General features: G+C 43.3%; 2 protein-coding genes across 3 annotated transcripts in view; one reads left to right on the top strand and one right to left on the bottom strand.

Moving 5' to 3' along the window:
* Positions 1–12,642, top strand: part of LOC107973219 (protein FAM185A) — a 59,303-nt gene extending 46,661 nt beyond the window's left edge. For both annotated transcript variants that reach the window (XM_054655897.2, XM_054655896.2), the window contains one exon: positions 12,555–12,642. In XM_054655897.2, coding sequence (XP_054511872.1) covers positions 12,555–12,628 — 74 coding nt within the window. In that variant the 3' untranslated portion in view covers positions 12,629–12,642. The remainder of the gene's footprint in view (positions 1–12,554) is intronic.
* The window catches only part of CCDC146 (coiled-coil domain containing 146), a 256,062-nt gene that overhangs the window by 214,648 nt on the left and 27,129 nt on the right, over positions 1–14,285 (bottom strand). The window lies entirely within an intron of this gene.

The following is a 14,285-nucleotide window of genomic DNA, read 5'->3' as shown; positions in this document are numbered from 1 at the left end:
GAATAGAACCTGGTGCTCACACAGGTCCAGGAATAATGCCTGTTCTTCCCACCAGACTGGAAAGAAAATCATAACTCATGGGGCATTGGGTAGAGCATTTAGTAGTGGGAAACAATCAGTCTTAGGCTGAGCACCACTCTATAATTGCCTAACAAATTATAAAAGCAAGAGATGAAAGGCTTAAACTATTTCCAAGTAACTTAACTGCATCCTTGAGCAAAGCTCAAGATTTACAGGAATACAAAAATATCCAGCACCCAACAAAGTAAAATTCACAATGTTGTAACCCACCCAACAGGTTCACCTTGCCCACTGCCTAGAAAGAGCCAACTTATCAAGACGGGAATTGCAGTAGAGAAAGAGAAATTCACGCAGAGCTGGCTATGCAGGAGACCAGTTTTATTATTACTTAAATCAGTCTCCCTGAGAATCTGACGATCTGAGTTTTTAAGGATAATTTGATAGGGGGCCAGTGAGTTAGGAGTTTTGATTGGTCAGTCTGAGATGAAATCATAGGGAGTCAGAGCTGTCCTTTTGTGTTGAGTCAGTTCCTGACTGGGGGCCACAAGACCAGATGAGCCAGCTTATCAATCTGGGTTATGCCAGCCGATTGACTGAGTTTAGGGTCTGCAAAATATCTCAAGCACTGATCTTAGGTTTTACAATAGTGATGTTATCCGCAGGAGCAATTTGGGGAGGTTTAGCAATTTGGGCAGCTTCCAGCTGCATGACTCCTAAACCACAATTTCTAATCTTTTGGCTAATTTGTTGTCCTGAAAAGGGAGTCTAGTCCCCAGGCAGGAATGGAGTTTGTTTGGGAAATGGCTGTTATTGTCCTGGTTTCAAAGCTAAACTATAAACTAAATTCCTCCCAAAAGTTAGTTCAGCCTGTACCTAGAAATGAACAAGGACAGCTTGGTGATTAGAAGCAAGATGGAGCTGGTTACGTCAGATCTCTTTCACTGTAATAATTTTCTCAGTTATGATTTTTGCAGAGGTGGTTTCACTGTCTATCATTGAATCAAAGATTATCAGACATGCAAAGGGCAAAAAAACCCATGAGTTATAATGAAGAGAATAATTAAAACTAACCCAAAACTGATATAGATGACCGAATTAGCAGAGAAGGAAAATAAAAGTTATTATAACTGTATTGCACTTGTTCAAACACTTAAGACATGGAAGATATAAAAAGAAGACCAAAATTGAATTTCTATAAATGAAAACTACAGTGTCTGAGATGAAAAATACAATGGATGAGATTAGACATTGCAGAAGAAAAGATTTGAGGAAGAAACTATTACGATTATTTTTTGGGAAGAACTGATTAATTGTATACTTCCTCAGTATACTCTTGCCTAGAGTACTGTTGACTTTATTATTATTGCAAGTATTTGAGAGAAAATTTAGTGGATAGGCATCATTGAAACTAGCTCAAAAATATTTTTTTATCTGGAAGATTTCTTGTCAAGGTATCTTGGGTTACACTTTTGTTGAGAGAAGATTGTAAAAAGTTAAAGAACGTTGAGGCTGGGCACGGTGGCTCACGCCTGTAATCCCAGCACTTTGGGAGGCCGAGGCGGGCAGATCATGAGGTCAGGAGATAGAGACCATACTGGCTAACATGGTGAAACCCCATTTCTACTAAAAATACAAAAAAATTAGCTGGGTGTGGTGGCACACGGCTGTAGTCCCAGCTACTCGGGAGGCTGAGGCAGGAGGCTGAGGGAGGAGAATCATTTGAACTTGGGAGGCGGAGGTTGCAGTAAGCCGAGATCGCACCACTGCACTCCAGCCTGAGTGACACAGCGAGACTCCATCTCAAAAAACAAACAAAAAAGAACGTTGACAAAATTAAAATATTTTGTTATGGAATTGTGTGTGGTGTTAAAGGTATTGTTTGTGAAATGTATGTGTTAAAAATAATAAAATTTCAGAGTAATTACTTTCATGTTGTTTCATAGTGTATGATTTATTTTCCTAGTGAGTTGGTAAGCTTTGTGAGAGCACTGGTGTGTCTTTTCACATCTTTTGAACCTCCCTAATATACTTAGCATGGCACTTCCTATAGTGGGTGGCCCAAAGTGTTTGTAGTATAAAAGAGAATCCTCCAACCCTGAGGCACTGAAGTTTAATCTGCTATTATTAATAATAAGGCAGCAGCAGAAGTATCCCTCTGAACCAAATGTACATAAACAAAGAATGTTACAGAGTTAGAAGTGGGAGTGGGGAGGGAGGCAGGAAAAAGCTCACCTTACCAAGAAGCTTGTTAATCCTATTTTTAAACAAGACAATTCTGCAACTTACTTCCTGGAGCCCTGTCTTTGTTGTTGATATTTAGTGCAGAATAGATCAGGTATATTTTGGGTTAAATAAAAAGAACATAGAGATTCATATATTTGGGTACATTGGGGCAGGAGTTTTGAGAGCAAATTACAGAGTTAAACACATGTCCTAGGAAGCCTTTCCTCCCACTTAGTGGAAGCCACAGTGTATTGGGTTTGAGTAGTCATTTTCCCATTTCTTGGTCAAAGAAACAGTGTGTGATTTTAATTGGCAAAGAGAAGTAAATAAGGAGGAAGGCTTTTGAAACCCCAAATTCCAATATATGTTGAAAAACTTTTGTAGGAAGGAATTTATAAACTTTACAAATTATTAATAAAATAGAGTCTCCACAGATTCAGGTCAAAGTACAAAGAAGTTTCAGTAAATTACTTATTGGCAAGATAGAGGAAGCTATTTTCAAGCAGCCTAGATGGAATTTTATAAACTGTCCTCCCTTTTAAGTATTGTTTCTAAGCCGAAATTGCTTGTGTGTTCTTTTTCTTGAGAGCAGTAACACTGTGCTTGGCCTCTATTGCTGCAAAAGGAAATAGGTTGAAGGCTTTTCACTCCATAAGTAAGAAATATATTATTGGGGAGGTGATAAATAATATATTAAGGAAGAGATCTCAGATATGTAGAAAAGCCTTACTATTATTGATGCTTTATTATTGGTGCTAAATTGTATTAAAAAAGAAGAAAAAGTTGAAAAAACAAAAATTTCAGGATTTCCAGTTCTTTCCTCCACATTTATTTTATTTTATTTTAAAATTTTATTTATTTATTTTATTTTGAGACAGAGTTTCACTATTGTTGCCCAGGCTGGAGTGCAGTGGCACAATCTCGGCTCACTGCAACCTCTGCCTCCCAGGTTCAAGCAATTCTCCTGCCTCAGCCTCCCAAGTAGCTGGGATTACAGGCACCTGCCACCACGCCCAGCTAATTTTTGTATTTTTGGCAGAGATGGGGTTTCACCATGTTGGCCAGGCTGGTCTCAAACTCCTGACGTCAGGTGATCCGCCCGCCCTGACCTCCCAAAGTGCTGGGATTACAGACATGAGCCACCGCATCTGGCCCAACATTTATTTTAATTACTAGAAAAAGAAACTCTGTATTACAGAAAAGCAACTGGGTGCAAGGTACCTCAAAATCATGACCTACCAAATGCAGCATAGGCACAGAAAAAGAACAGTTTAAATAAGCTGAACCCCTTATTGATGAAGAGTTAGAGTTAACACAGGGATTTACCAATTGAACTCAGAGATTTTAACCAGCTTATCAAAGCTAATTAAAATGGGGTTGTGATATTGAAAATATAGCAAGAGAAGAAGAGGGAAAAAGCTTACAGGAGGTCCTTGAATACTCAACTGTGTTCTGGGAAAAACACAATGAGCTCCAGGACATAGACAAGATTATGGCTCAGAGTGAAAGGGAGAGATAAGAATTCAGAGAATAATTTGCATCAGAAAAGCACCTGACAAAAAGATCAGATGGTACAAAGCATCTAGCACCTTTTCTTCAGCTGAGGATATCATGGTACTATTATAACAGAGGGAAAAACTGTACTGAGGAAGAGGATCATTCTGTATTTTGTGTGCTTGGATTCAACAAGGAAAATATTTATGATGAAATGCAATAGTGTAATCACAACTCTCCTCAGTTCAGATTTTCTTATTGAACCAAACGGAGGTCCACTCGCCCAGCGTAATAAGACTACATATCTATACCATATCTAAACCAAGGCTTGTAGCAAGAGAAGGGAAAGCGTTTGTTTGTAGGGACCAAGCAAGGAGAATCAGGCAGATTATACTTAACACTTGAACTCTCAGATGGCTTATAGGTAAGGGTTTTTAAAGGTGGAGAGAGCCCGGTGGCCAGGAGTGGCAAGACTAGATTGCGGCTCTGACTCGGACGGACAGAGCAGCATGTAGAGGCTCGCGTCATGAATTTTAGCTCCAGAACACCCATAGGAATAAATCAGGAAACCTAAGAGGACCCACAGACCCTCTGAAGGAAGCAGATTGCTCCTACAGGACCCAAGAGACACCCGAAATACTATGCTGGTATCCATGGCTGAGAGACCCATAGATGGTTCACATCACAGGAATCTGTGCAGACAACCCCCGTAACAGCCCAGAGCCTGGTAGACTTGCTGGGTGGCTAGATCAGAAGAGAGATAACAATCACCACAGCTCGGCTCTCAGGAAGCCACATCCATAGAAAAAGGGGGATGGTATTACATCAAGAGAACACCCCATGGGACAAAATCTCAACAGCCTTCAGCCCTAGCCCTTCCCTCTGACAGAGCCTACCCAAATGAGAAGGAACCAGAAAATTGTGTTGGTTTTCTGACAAAACAATGCTCTTTAACAACCCCGCAAAAATCACACTAACTCACCAGCAATGGATCCAAACCAAGAAGAAATCCCTGATTTACCTGAAAAAGAATTCAGGAGGTTAGTTATTAAGCTAACCAGGGAGGGACCAGAGAAAGATGAAGCCCAATACAACGAAATCCAAAAAATGGTACAAGAAGTGAAGGGAGAAATATTCAATGAAATAGATAGCATAAATAAAAACAATAAAAACTTCAGGAAACAGACACACTTATAGAAATGCAAAATGCTCTGGAAAGTCTCAGCAATAGAATTGAATAAGTAGAAGAGAGAAATTAAGAGCTCGAAGACAAGGTCTTTGAATTAACCCAGTCCAACAAAGAAAAAAGAAGAAAATGTGAACAAAGCCTCCAAGACATCTGGGATTATGTTAAATGACCAAATCTAAGAATAATTGGTGTTCCTGAGGAAGAAGAGAAATCTAAAAGCTTGGAAAACATATTTGGGAGAATAACTGAGGAAAACTTCCCTGGCCTTGCTAGAGACCTAGACATCCAAATACAAGAAGCACAAAGAACACCTGGGAAATTCATCGGAAAAAGATCTTCTCCTAGGCACATTGACATCAGGTTATCCAAAGTTGAGACAAAAGAAAGAATCTAAACTGTGAGACAAAAGCACCAGGTAACTGATAAAGGAAAACCTATCAGATTAACAGCAGATTTTCAGCAGAAACCCTAGAAGCTAGAAGGGATTGGGGCCCATCTTCAGCCTTCTCAAACGAAACAATTATCAGCCGAGAATTTTGTATCCAGTGAAACTAGGCATTGTGTATGAAAGATACAGTCTTTTTCAGACAAAAAATTGCTGAGAGAATTCACCACTACCAAGCCACCACTACAAGAACTGCTAAAAGGAGCTCTAAATCTTAAATCCTGGAAACACATCAAAACAGAACCTCTTTAAGACATAAATCTCACAGGACCTATAAAACAAAAATACAATTTAAAAAACAAAAACAAAAAACCAAAGTACACAGGCAACAAATAAAATGACAAATGGAATGCTACCTCATATCTCAATACTAAAATCGAATGTAAATGGCCTAAATGCTCCACTTAAAAGATAAGAACCGCAGAATGGATAAGAATTCACCAACCAACTATCTGCTGCTTGAAGAGACTCACCTAACACATAAGGACTCACATAAACTTAAGGTAAAGGGGTGGAAAAAGGCATTTCATGCAAGTGGACACCAAAGGCGAGCAGGAGTAGCTATTATATCAGAAAAACTAACTTGAAAGCAACAGCAGTTAAAAAGGACTAGAAGGGGCCAGGTGCAGTGGCTCATGCCTGTAATCCCAGCACTTTGGGAGGCCGAGGCGGGTAGACTGCCTGAGGTCAAGAGTTCAAGACCACCCTGGCCAATGTGGTGAAACCCTGTCTCTACTAAAAATATAAAAATTAGCCAGGCATGGTGGCGGGCACCTGTAGTCCCAGCTACTCGGGAGGCTGAGTCAGAATTGCTTGAACCCGGGAGGCAGAGGTTGCAGTGAGCTGAGATCACACCATTGCACTCCAGCCTGGGCCACAGAGGGAGACTACGTCTCAAAAAAAAAAGAAGAAGAAGAAGAAAAAGACAAAGAAGGACATTATATAATGCTAAAAGACCTTGTCCAACAGGAAAATATCACAATCCTAAACATTTATGCACCTACCACTGGAGCTCCCAAATTTATAAAACAGTTACTAATAGACCTAAGAAATGAGACAGACAGCAACACAATAATAGTGAGGGACTTCATTACTCCACTGACAGCACTGGACAGGTCATCAAGACTGAAAGTCAATGAAGAAAAAATGGATTTAAACTATATCTTGGAACAAATGGACTTAACAGATATATACAGAACATTCCATCCAACAACTGCAGGATACACGTTCTATTCAACAGCACATGGAACTTTCTCCAAGATAGACCATACGATAGGCCACAAAATGAGCCTCAATAAATTTAAGAAAGTTGAAATTATATCAAGCACTCTCTCAGACCACAGTGGAATAAAACTGGAAATCAACTCCAAAAGGAACCTTCAAAACCATGCAAATACATGGAAATTAAGTAATCTGCACCTGAATGATCACTGGGTCAAAAACAAAATCCAGATGGAAATTTAAAAATTCTTTGAACTGAAGGACAACAGTGACACAGCCTATCAAAACTTCTGGGATACAGCAAAGGCCACCTTTCCTCCTAAGAGGAAAGTTCACAGCCCTAAATGCGTACATCAAAAAGACTGAAAGAGCACAAACTGACATTCTAAGGTCACACGTCAAGGAACTAGAGAAACAAGAACAAACCAAACCCAAACCCAGTAGAAGAAAGGAAATAACCAAGATCAGAGAAGAACTAAATGAAATTGAAACAAACAAAAAAATTCAGAAGATAAAAACAAAATGATGGTTCCTTGAAAAGATAAATAAAATTGATAGACCATTAGTAAGATTAACCAAGAAAAAAAGAGAGAAAATTCAAATAACCTCAATAAGAAACAAAATGGGGGCAGAAATACAAAAGATCATTCAAGGCTACTATGAACACCTTTACGCATATAAACTAGAAAACCTAGAAGAGATGGATAAATTCCTGGAAAGATACAAACTTCCTAGCTTAAATCAGGAAGAATTAGATACCCTGAACAGATCAATAACAAGCAGGAGATTGAAGTGGTAATTAAAAATTACCAACCAAAAAAGTCCAGGACCAGACTGATTCATAGCAGAAATCTACCAGACATTCAAAGAAGAATTCGTACCAATCCTATTGACACTATTCCACAAGACAGAGAAAGAAGGAACCCTCCCTAATTCATTCTATGAAGCCAGCATCACCCTAATACCAAAACCAGGAAAGGATACAACCAAAAAAGAAAACTACAGGCTGATATCCCTGATGAACACAGATGCTAAAATTCTTAACAAAATACTAGCTAACCGAATCCAACAACATATCAAAAAGACAATCCACCATGATCAAGTGGGTTTCATACCAGGGATGGAGGGATGGTTTAACATATGCAAGTCAATAAATGTGATACACCACATAAACAGAATTAAAAACAAAAATCACATGATCATCTCAATAGATGCAGAAAAAGCATTAGACAAAATCCAGCATCTCTTTATGATTAAAACTCTCAGCAAAATCGGCATACAAGGGACATACCTCAATGTAATAAAAGCCATCTATGACAAACCCACAGCTAACATAATACTGAATGGGGAAAAGTTGAAAGCATTCCCTCTGAGAAATGAAACAAGACAAGGATGCCCTCTCTCACCACTCCTCTTCAACACAGTACTGAAAGTCCTAGCCAGAGCAGTCAGGCAAGAGAAGGAAATAAAGGGTATCCAAATTGGTAAAGAGGAAGTCATACTGTCACTGTTTGCTGATGATGTGATTGTTTACCTCAAAAACCCTAAAGACTCCTCTAGAAAGCTCCTAGAACTGATAAAAGGATTCAGCAAAGTTTCCAGATACAAAATTAATGTACACAAATCAGTAGCTCTTCTAAACACCAACAGCAACCAAGCAGAGAATCAAATCAAGAACTCAACCCCTTTTACAATAGCTGCAAAAAAAAAATGAAGTACTTAGGAATATACCTAGCCAAGGAGGTGAAAGACCTCTACAAGGAAAACTACAAAACACTGCTGAAAGAAATCATAGAGGACACAAACAAATGGAAACACATCCCATACTCATGGATGGGTAGAATCAATATTGTGAAAATGACCATACTGCCAAAAGCAATCTACAAATTCAACACAATCCCCATCAAAAAACCACCATCATTCTTCACAGAGTTAGAGAAAACAATTCTAAAATTCATATGGAACCAAAAAAGAGTCCCATAGCCAAAGCAAGACTAAGCAAAAAGAACAAATCTGGAGGCATCATATTACCTGACTTCAAACTATACTTTAAGGCCATCATCACCAAAACAGCATGGTACTGGTATAATAATAGGCGCATAGACCAATGGAACAGAATAGAGAACCCAGAAATAAACCCAAAAACTTACAGCCAACTGATCTTCCAGAAAGCAAACAAAAACATAAAGTGGGGAAAGGACACCCTTTTCAACAAATAGTGCTTGGATAACTGGCTAGCCACATGTAAGAGAATGAAACTGGATCCTCATCTCTCACCTTATACAAAAATCAACTCAAGATGGATTAAAGACTTAAATCTAAGACCTGAAACTGTAAAAATTCTAGAAGATAACATTAGAAAAACCCTTCTAGACATTGGCTTAGGCAAGGATTTCATGACCAGTGTGTGTCTGTAGTTTGAGCTACTCAGAAAGCCGAGGCAGGAAGATTGCTTGAGCCTAGGAGGGGAGGCTGCAGTGAGGTATGATCGGACCACTGCACTCCAGCGTGGGTGACAGAGCAAAACTCAGTCTCCAAAAACAAAAACAAAAACAAGGCCACGCGTGGTGGCTCACACCTGTAATCCCAGCACTTTGGGAGGCCGAGGTGGGTGGATCACCTGCGGTCAGGAGTTGGAGACAAGCCTGGCCAACATGGTGAAACCCCATATCTACTAAAAATACAAAAATTAGCCGGGCATGGTGGCAGGCGCCTGTAATCCCAGCTACTCTGGAGGCTGAGGCAAGAGAATTGCTTGAGAACCCGGGAGGCAAGAGAACCCGGGAGGCAGAGGTTGCAGTGAGCCAAGTTCGCACCATTGCACTCTAGCCTGGGTGACAAGAGTGAAACTCAGTCTCAACAAACAAACAAACAAAGCAAGGAAGGAAATTCTTACACATGCTAAAAGATGGATGAAACTTGAAGACATAATGCTAAGTGAAATGAGCCAGTTACAAAGAAAGACAAATAGTGGTTGCTTCCACCTATGGGAGGTATCTGGAATAGTACAATTCACAGAAGCAGAAAGGAGAGTAGAAGTTTTCAGGGGCTGGAGCGGGGCAGGGAAAGCGAGTTGTTTGTTGAGTGTAGGGTTTCAGTATTGCAAGGTGAAAAAGTTCCAGAGATCTATTGCACAACGATGTGCATATAGTTAATACTACTGTGCTGTCCACTTAAAAATAGTGAAGATGGGCCAGGGGCGGTGGCTCAAGCCTGGAATCCCAGCACTTTGGGAGGCCAAGGTGCGTGGATCGCCTGAGGTCAGGAGTTTGAGACCAGCCTGGCCAACGTGGTAAAACTCTGTCTCTACTAAAAATATAAAAATTAGCTGGGCGTGGTGGTGCATGCCTGTAGTCCTAGCTATTCAGGAGGCTGAGGCGGGGAGAATCGCTTGAACCTGGGAGGTGGAGGTTGCGGTGAGCTGAGATGGCACCACTGTACTCCAGCCTGAGCGACAGAGAGAGACCTCGTCAAAAAAAAAAAAAAAGCTTAAGATGGGCTGGGTGCGGTGACTCATGCCTGTAATCCCAGCACTTTGGGAGGCTGAGGCGGGCGGATCACCTGAGGTCGGGAGTTCGAGACCAGCCTGGCCAACATGGTGAAACCCTGTCTCTACCAAAATACAAAAATCAGCCGGGCATGGTGGCGGGTGCCTGTAATCCCAGCTATTCAGGAGGGTGAGGCACAAGAATCGCTTGAACCCAGGAGGTGGAGGTTGCAATGAGTCAAGATCGCGCCACTGCACTCCAGCCTGGGTGACAGAGCCAGACTCTGTCTCAAAAACAAAAAAAAAAGAAAAAAGAGAGGCAGCTGAGGGGAGGGACAAGGGTCATTAGTTCACATGGGAGCTGGCTGAGGCTGGTGCCCAGGGATAGGGGAGCTGAGTGGGTGCAGGCCCAGGAAGTGAGCAATTGCCAGTGACACCGGGTGGAGGGACAGGTGGAGGAGGAGTTGTGAGCTCAGCTGCACAGGACATTACTCCAAATGGGGCTGAGGAGCAAGGGGGACCCCCACACTCCCCACCTCCCAATGCTGAGGCATGTGGGTAGGGGGCTATCCAGGAGGGCTTCAGGGAAAAAGTGTTCTGAAGGAAGAGGCAGGAGGGTGGTGAAGGGGACATTTGGGGGCCACCCCTTCTCCAGCTGGCAAAATTGTCCTGTCCCCGCTGGGTGCGGTGGCTCATGCCTGTAATCCCAGCACCTGGGGAGGCTGAAGCGGGAGGATCACTTGAGGTCAGGAGTTTGAGACCAGCTTGGGCCACACGGTGAAACCCACAACCCACCCCCCACCCCGCCCAATCTCTACTAAAAATACAAAAATTAGCTGGGCATGGTGGTGCACACCTGTAGTCCTAGTTACTCATGAGGCTGAGGGTTGAGGCATGAGAATTGCTTGAGCTCAGGGTGGTTGGGGGAGGTTGAGGGGATGGAGGGTAGAGCTGAGCTGGGATAGTGCACCACTGCATCCAGTCTGGGTGACAGAGTGAGACCCTGTCTCAAAAAAAAAAAAAAAAAAAATGCATCTTATACCTTGAGGGTCATGGAGTCTTTCACGCCTTCCTCTGTGTGTGTGTGTGTGTGTGTGTGTGTGTGTGTGTGTGTGTGTGTATGTGTGTATTCAGGTCAACTTCTGGAATTTCTGTTTCATTTCTTGGATCAATCTGTCTGTTCAGGTGTCAGTACTAGACTATTTTAATCCCTGTATGTATGTATGCATGTATGTATGTATGTATTTATTTTGAGACGGAGTTTTGCTCTTGTTGCCCCGGCTAGAGTGCAATGGTGCGGTCTCAGCTCACTGCAACCTCCACCTCCTGGGTTCAAGCGATTCACTCTCCTGCCTCAGCCTCCCAACTAGCTAGGATTACAGGTGCCCACCACCACGCCTGGCTAATTTTTGTGTTTTTAGTAGAGATGGGGTTTCACCATTTTGGCCAGGCTGGTTGAGAACTCCTGACCTCAAGTCATCCGCCTGCCTCTGCCTCCCAAAGTGCTGGGATTACAGGTGTGAGCCACTGCGCCCAGCCAATCGCTGTATTTTTATAGTCTGCTTTGGTCTGTAAATGATCCCTCTCGAGTGTAACTCACTAGTGGGCTGTGTCCTTCTTTGGTGAATGTCTCTTTTTCCCATTAAACTGTAACTCTCTGAGGGCGGGGACTGGATCTGTTTATCTGTTTAGTTCTCCCACTGAATCCTCACTGTTAACCTAGGGGTGTGGCACAATAATTGTGTCCAGTAATTTTTTTTTTTTTTTTTTGAAGCAGGGTCTTGCTGTGTCACTCAGGCTGGAGTGCAGTGGTGCGATCAGAGCTCACTGCAGCCTCGAATTCCCAGGCTCAAGTCATCCTCCTACCTCAGCTTCCTTAGTACCTGGGATTACAGGCACATGTCACCATGCCCATCTAATTTTTAAATTTTTTACTTTTTCTTTTTTTTTTTTGAGATGGAGTCTAGCTTTGCTGTCCAGGCTGGAGTGCAATGGCATGATCATAGCTCACTACAACCTCCGCCTCCTGGGTTCAAGCGATTCTCCTGCCTCAGCCTCCCAAGTAGCTAGGATTACAGGTGCCCACCACCATGCCCGGCTAATTTTTGTATTTTTAGTAGAGATGGGGTTTCACCATGTTGGCCAGGCTGGTCTCAAACTCCTGACCTCAAATGACCCATCCCCCTCGGCCTCCCAAAGTGCTGGGATTAGAGGCATGAGCCACTGCGCCCAGCCAATTTTTAAATTTTTTCTGGAGATGGGGTGCTCGCTATGTTGCCCAGGCTGGTCTCAAACTCTAGGCCTCAAGTCCTCCTGCCCCGACCTCCCAAAGTGCTGAGATTACAGGCATGAGCTACTGTGTTCAGCCCCAACAATTATTTTTGACAGATAATAGGGATGTCTCCTTGCTCTCTGTGTCTGGCCAAGTAGCCCCAGGTGACACTCGTTTTTTTTTGTTTGTTTTTGAAACGGAGTCGTGCTCTGTTGCCCAGCCTGGAGTCCAATGCCGTCGTCTCAGCTCACTGCAATCTCCGCCTCCTGGGTTTAAGTGATTCTCCTGCCTCAGCCTCCAGAGGAGCTGGGACTACAGGTATGTGCCACCACACCTGGCTAATGTTCTTATTTTTAGTAGAGACGGGATTTCGCCATGTTGGCCAGGCTGGTCTCGAACTCCAGACCTCATGATCCACCCGCCTTGGCCTCCTAAAGTGCTGGGATTACAGGTGTGAGCCACCATGCCCGGCCGTGACACTCGTTTTATAGCATCAGGCTGGTGACCAGAATGTCATGGCTTCTGGGCAGAGGCCAGCTTCCATGCCATGTCCTGTCTTCCTAGTGCAGATGTCCCCAGCTGTAGTGAGTACCAGTGTGAGGGAATGGGCTCCAGACTCCCAGAGGGGCCACAGGGATGGCCACGCCAAGCTCTGGGGAGTAGCTGATTCCCCAGGACCTGCCTGCCCATGCACCTTTTGGGTGACTCATGAGACAGGATGGGGCTCCCACCTGCCCTCTCCCAAAAGGCAATCAGCTATAAATAGGCTCTCAGAGGCCCACCCAGCCCCAGGTCATCAAACAAGCCCCAGTTCCATGGCAACCATTATACCCATTCATCAAGGAGATGTAGAGGGAGGTGCTTCCTGGTTCACCCCACCCTCAGCAGAGACAGACCCCAGATCTGGGCCCAGGACTTTGTGCAGGGAGGGGAAATGCATGTGACTCAGCCCCTATTCCTCCATCAAACCACGCTTGAAGATGGGTTAAATCAGAGCTTTTCATTCCACAAAAGAGAAATTTTAATGGGGTCAGAACATTGATCTTCTAATATTTGAAAGCCTGTTAACTAGGAGAGAGAGAGTAAACTATTTTGTTGTAGGAGGACCCACCCAGCTCTGATGGTTTAAAGCGTCACGAATGCGAATTTGAACTCCAGAAAAGCAGAGCTTCCTAACAATGGGACTTCCACAGCAATGGGATCTGCTTCCTCTTTCAGTGTGTGCCTTTTCTATGAGCGAGAGACTCCTAGGAAAGCAGCAGCCCATTAGGAAAACGTGTGGGAACTCACTCGCGGGTTATTTTTTTTGAGATGGAGTTTTGCTCTTGTTGCCCAGGCTGGAGCACAATGGTGCGATCTTGGCTCCCTGCAACCTGCGCACCATGAGTTCAAGTGATTCTCCAGCGCCCTCTCCTGAGTAGCTGCGATTACAGGCATCCACCACCATGCCTGGCTAATTTTTTGTATTTTTAGTAGAGATGGGGTTTCACCAGGTTGTCCAGGCTGGTCTCAAACTCCTGACCTCAAGTGATCCACCCACTTTGGCCTCCCAAAGTGCTGGGATTACAGGCATGAGCCACTGAGCCCAGCCGGGAACCCACAGGTTTTTTGGATGGTCTCTGAATGTCATGTAACTCTTTTATTTTTTATTAAAAAAAATTTTTTTTTGACACAATATCTTGCTGTGTTGCCCAGACTGGAGTGCAGTGGCAAGATCATGGCTCACTGCAGCTTCTAACTCCTGGGCTCAAGTGATCTTCCTGTCACATGAGTCTCCCAAGTAGTTGGAACACAGGTGCCAGCCACCACACCTGGCTAATTTGGTTTGGTTTTGTTTTTTTAGAGATGGGCTCTTGCTATGTTGCCTATACTGGTCTTGAACTGCTGGCCTCAGGCAATCTTCCTCCCTTGGCCACCGAAAGTGCTGGGATTA

Source organism: Pan troglodytes, chromosome 6 (genome assembly GCF_028858775.2).
Source record: "Pan troglodytes isolate AG18354 chromosome 6, NHGRI_mPanTro3-v2.0_pri, whole genome shotgun sequence".
Lineage (NCBI taxonomy): Eukaryota > Metazoa > Chordata > Mammalia > Primates > Hominidae > Pan > Pan troglodytes.
The sequence above is the reverse complement of the archived record's forward strand: the minus strand, read 5'-3'. Positions and strand labels throughout refer to the sequence as shown.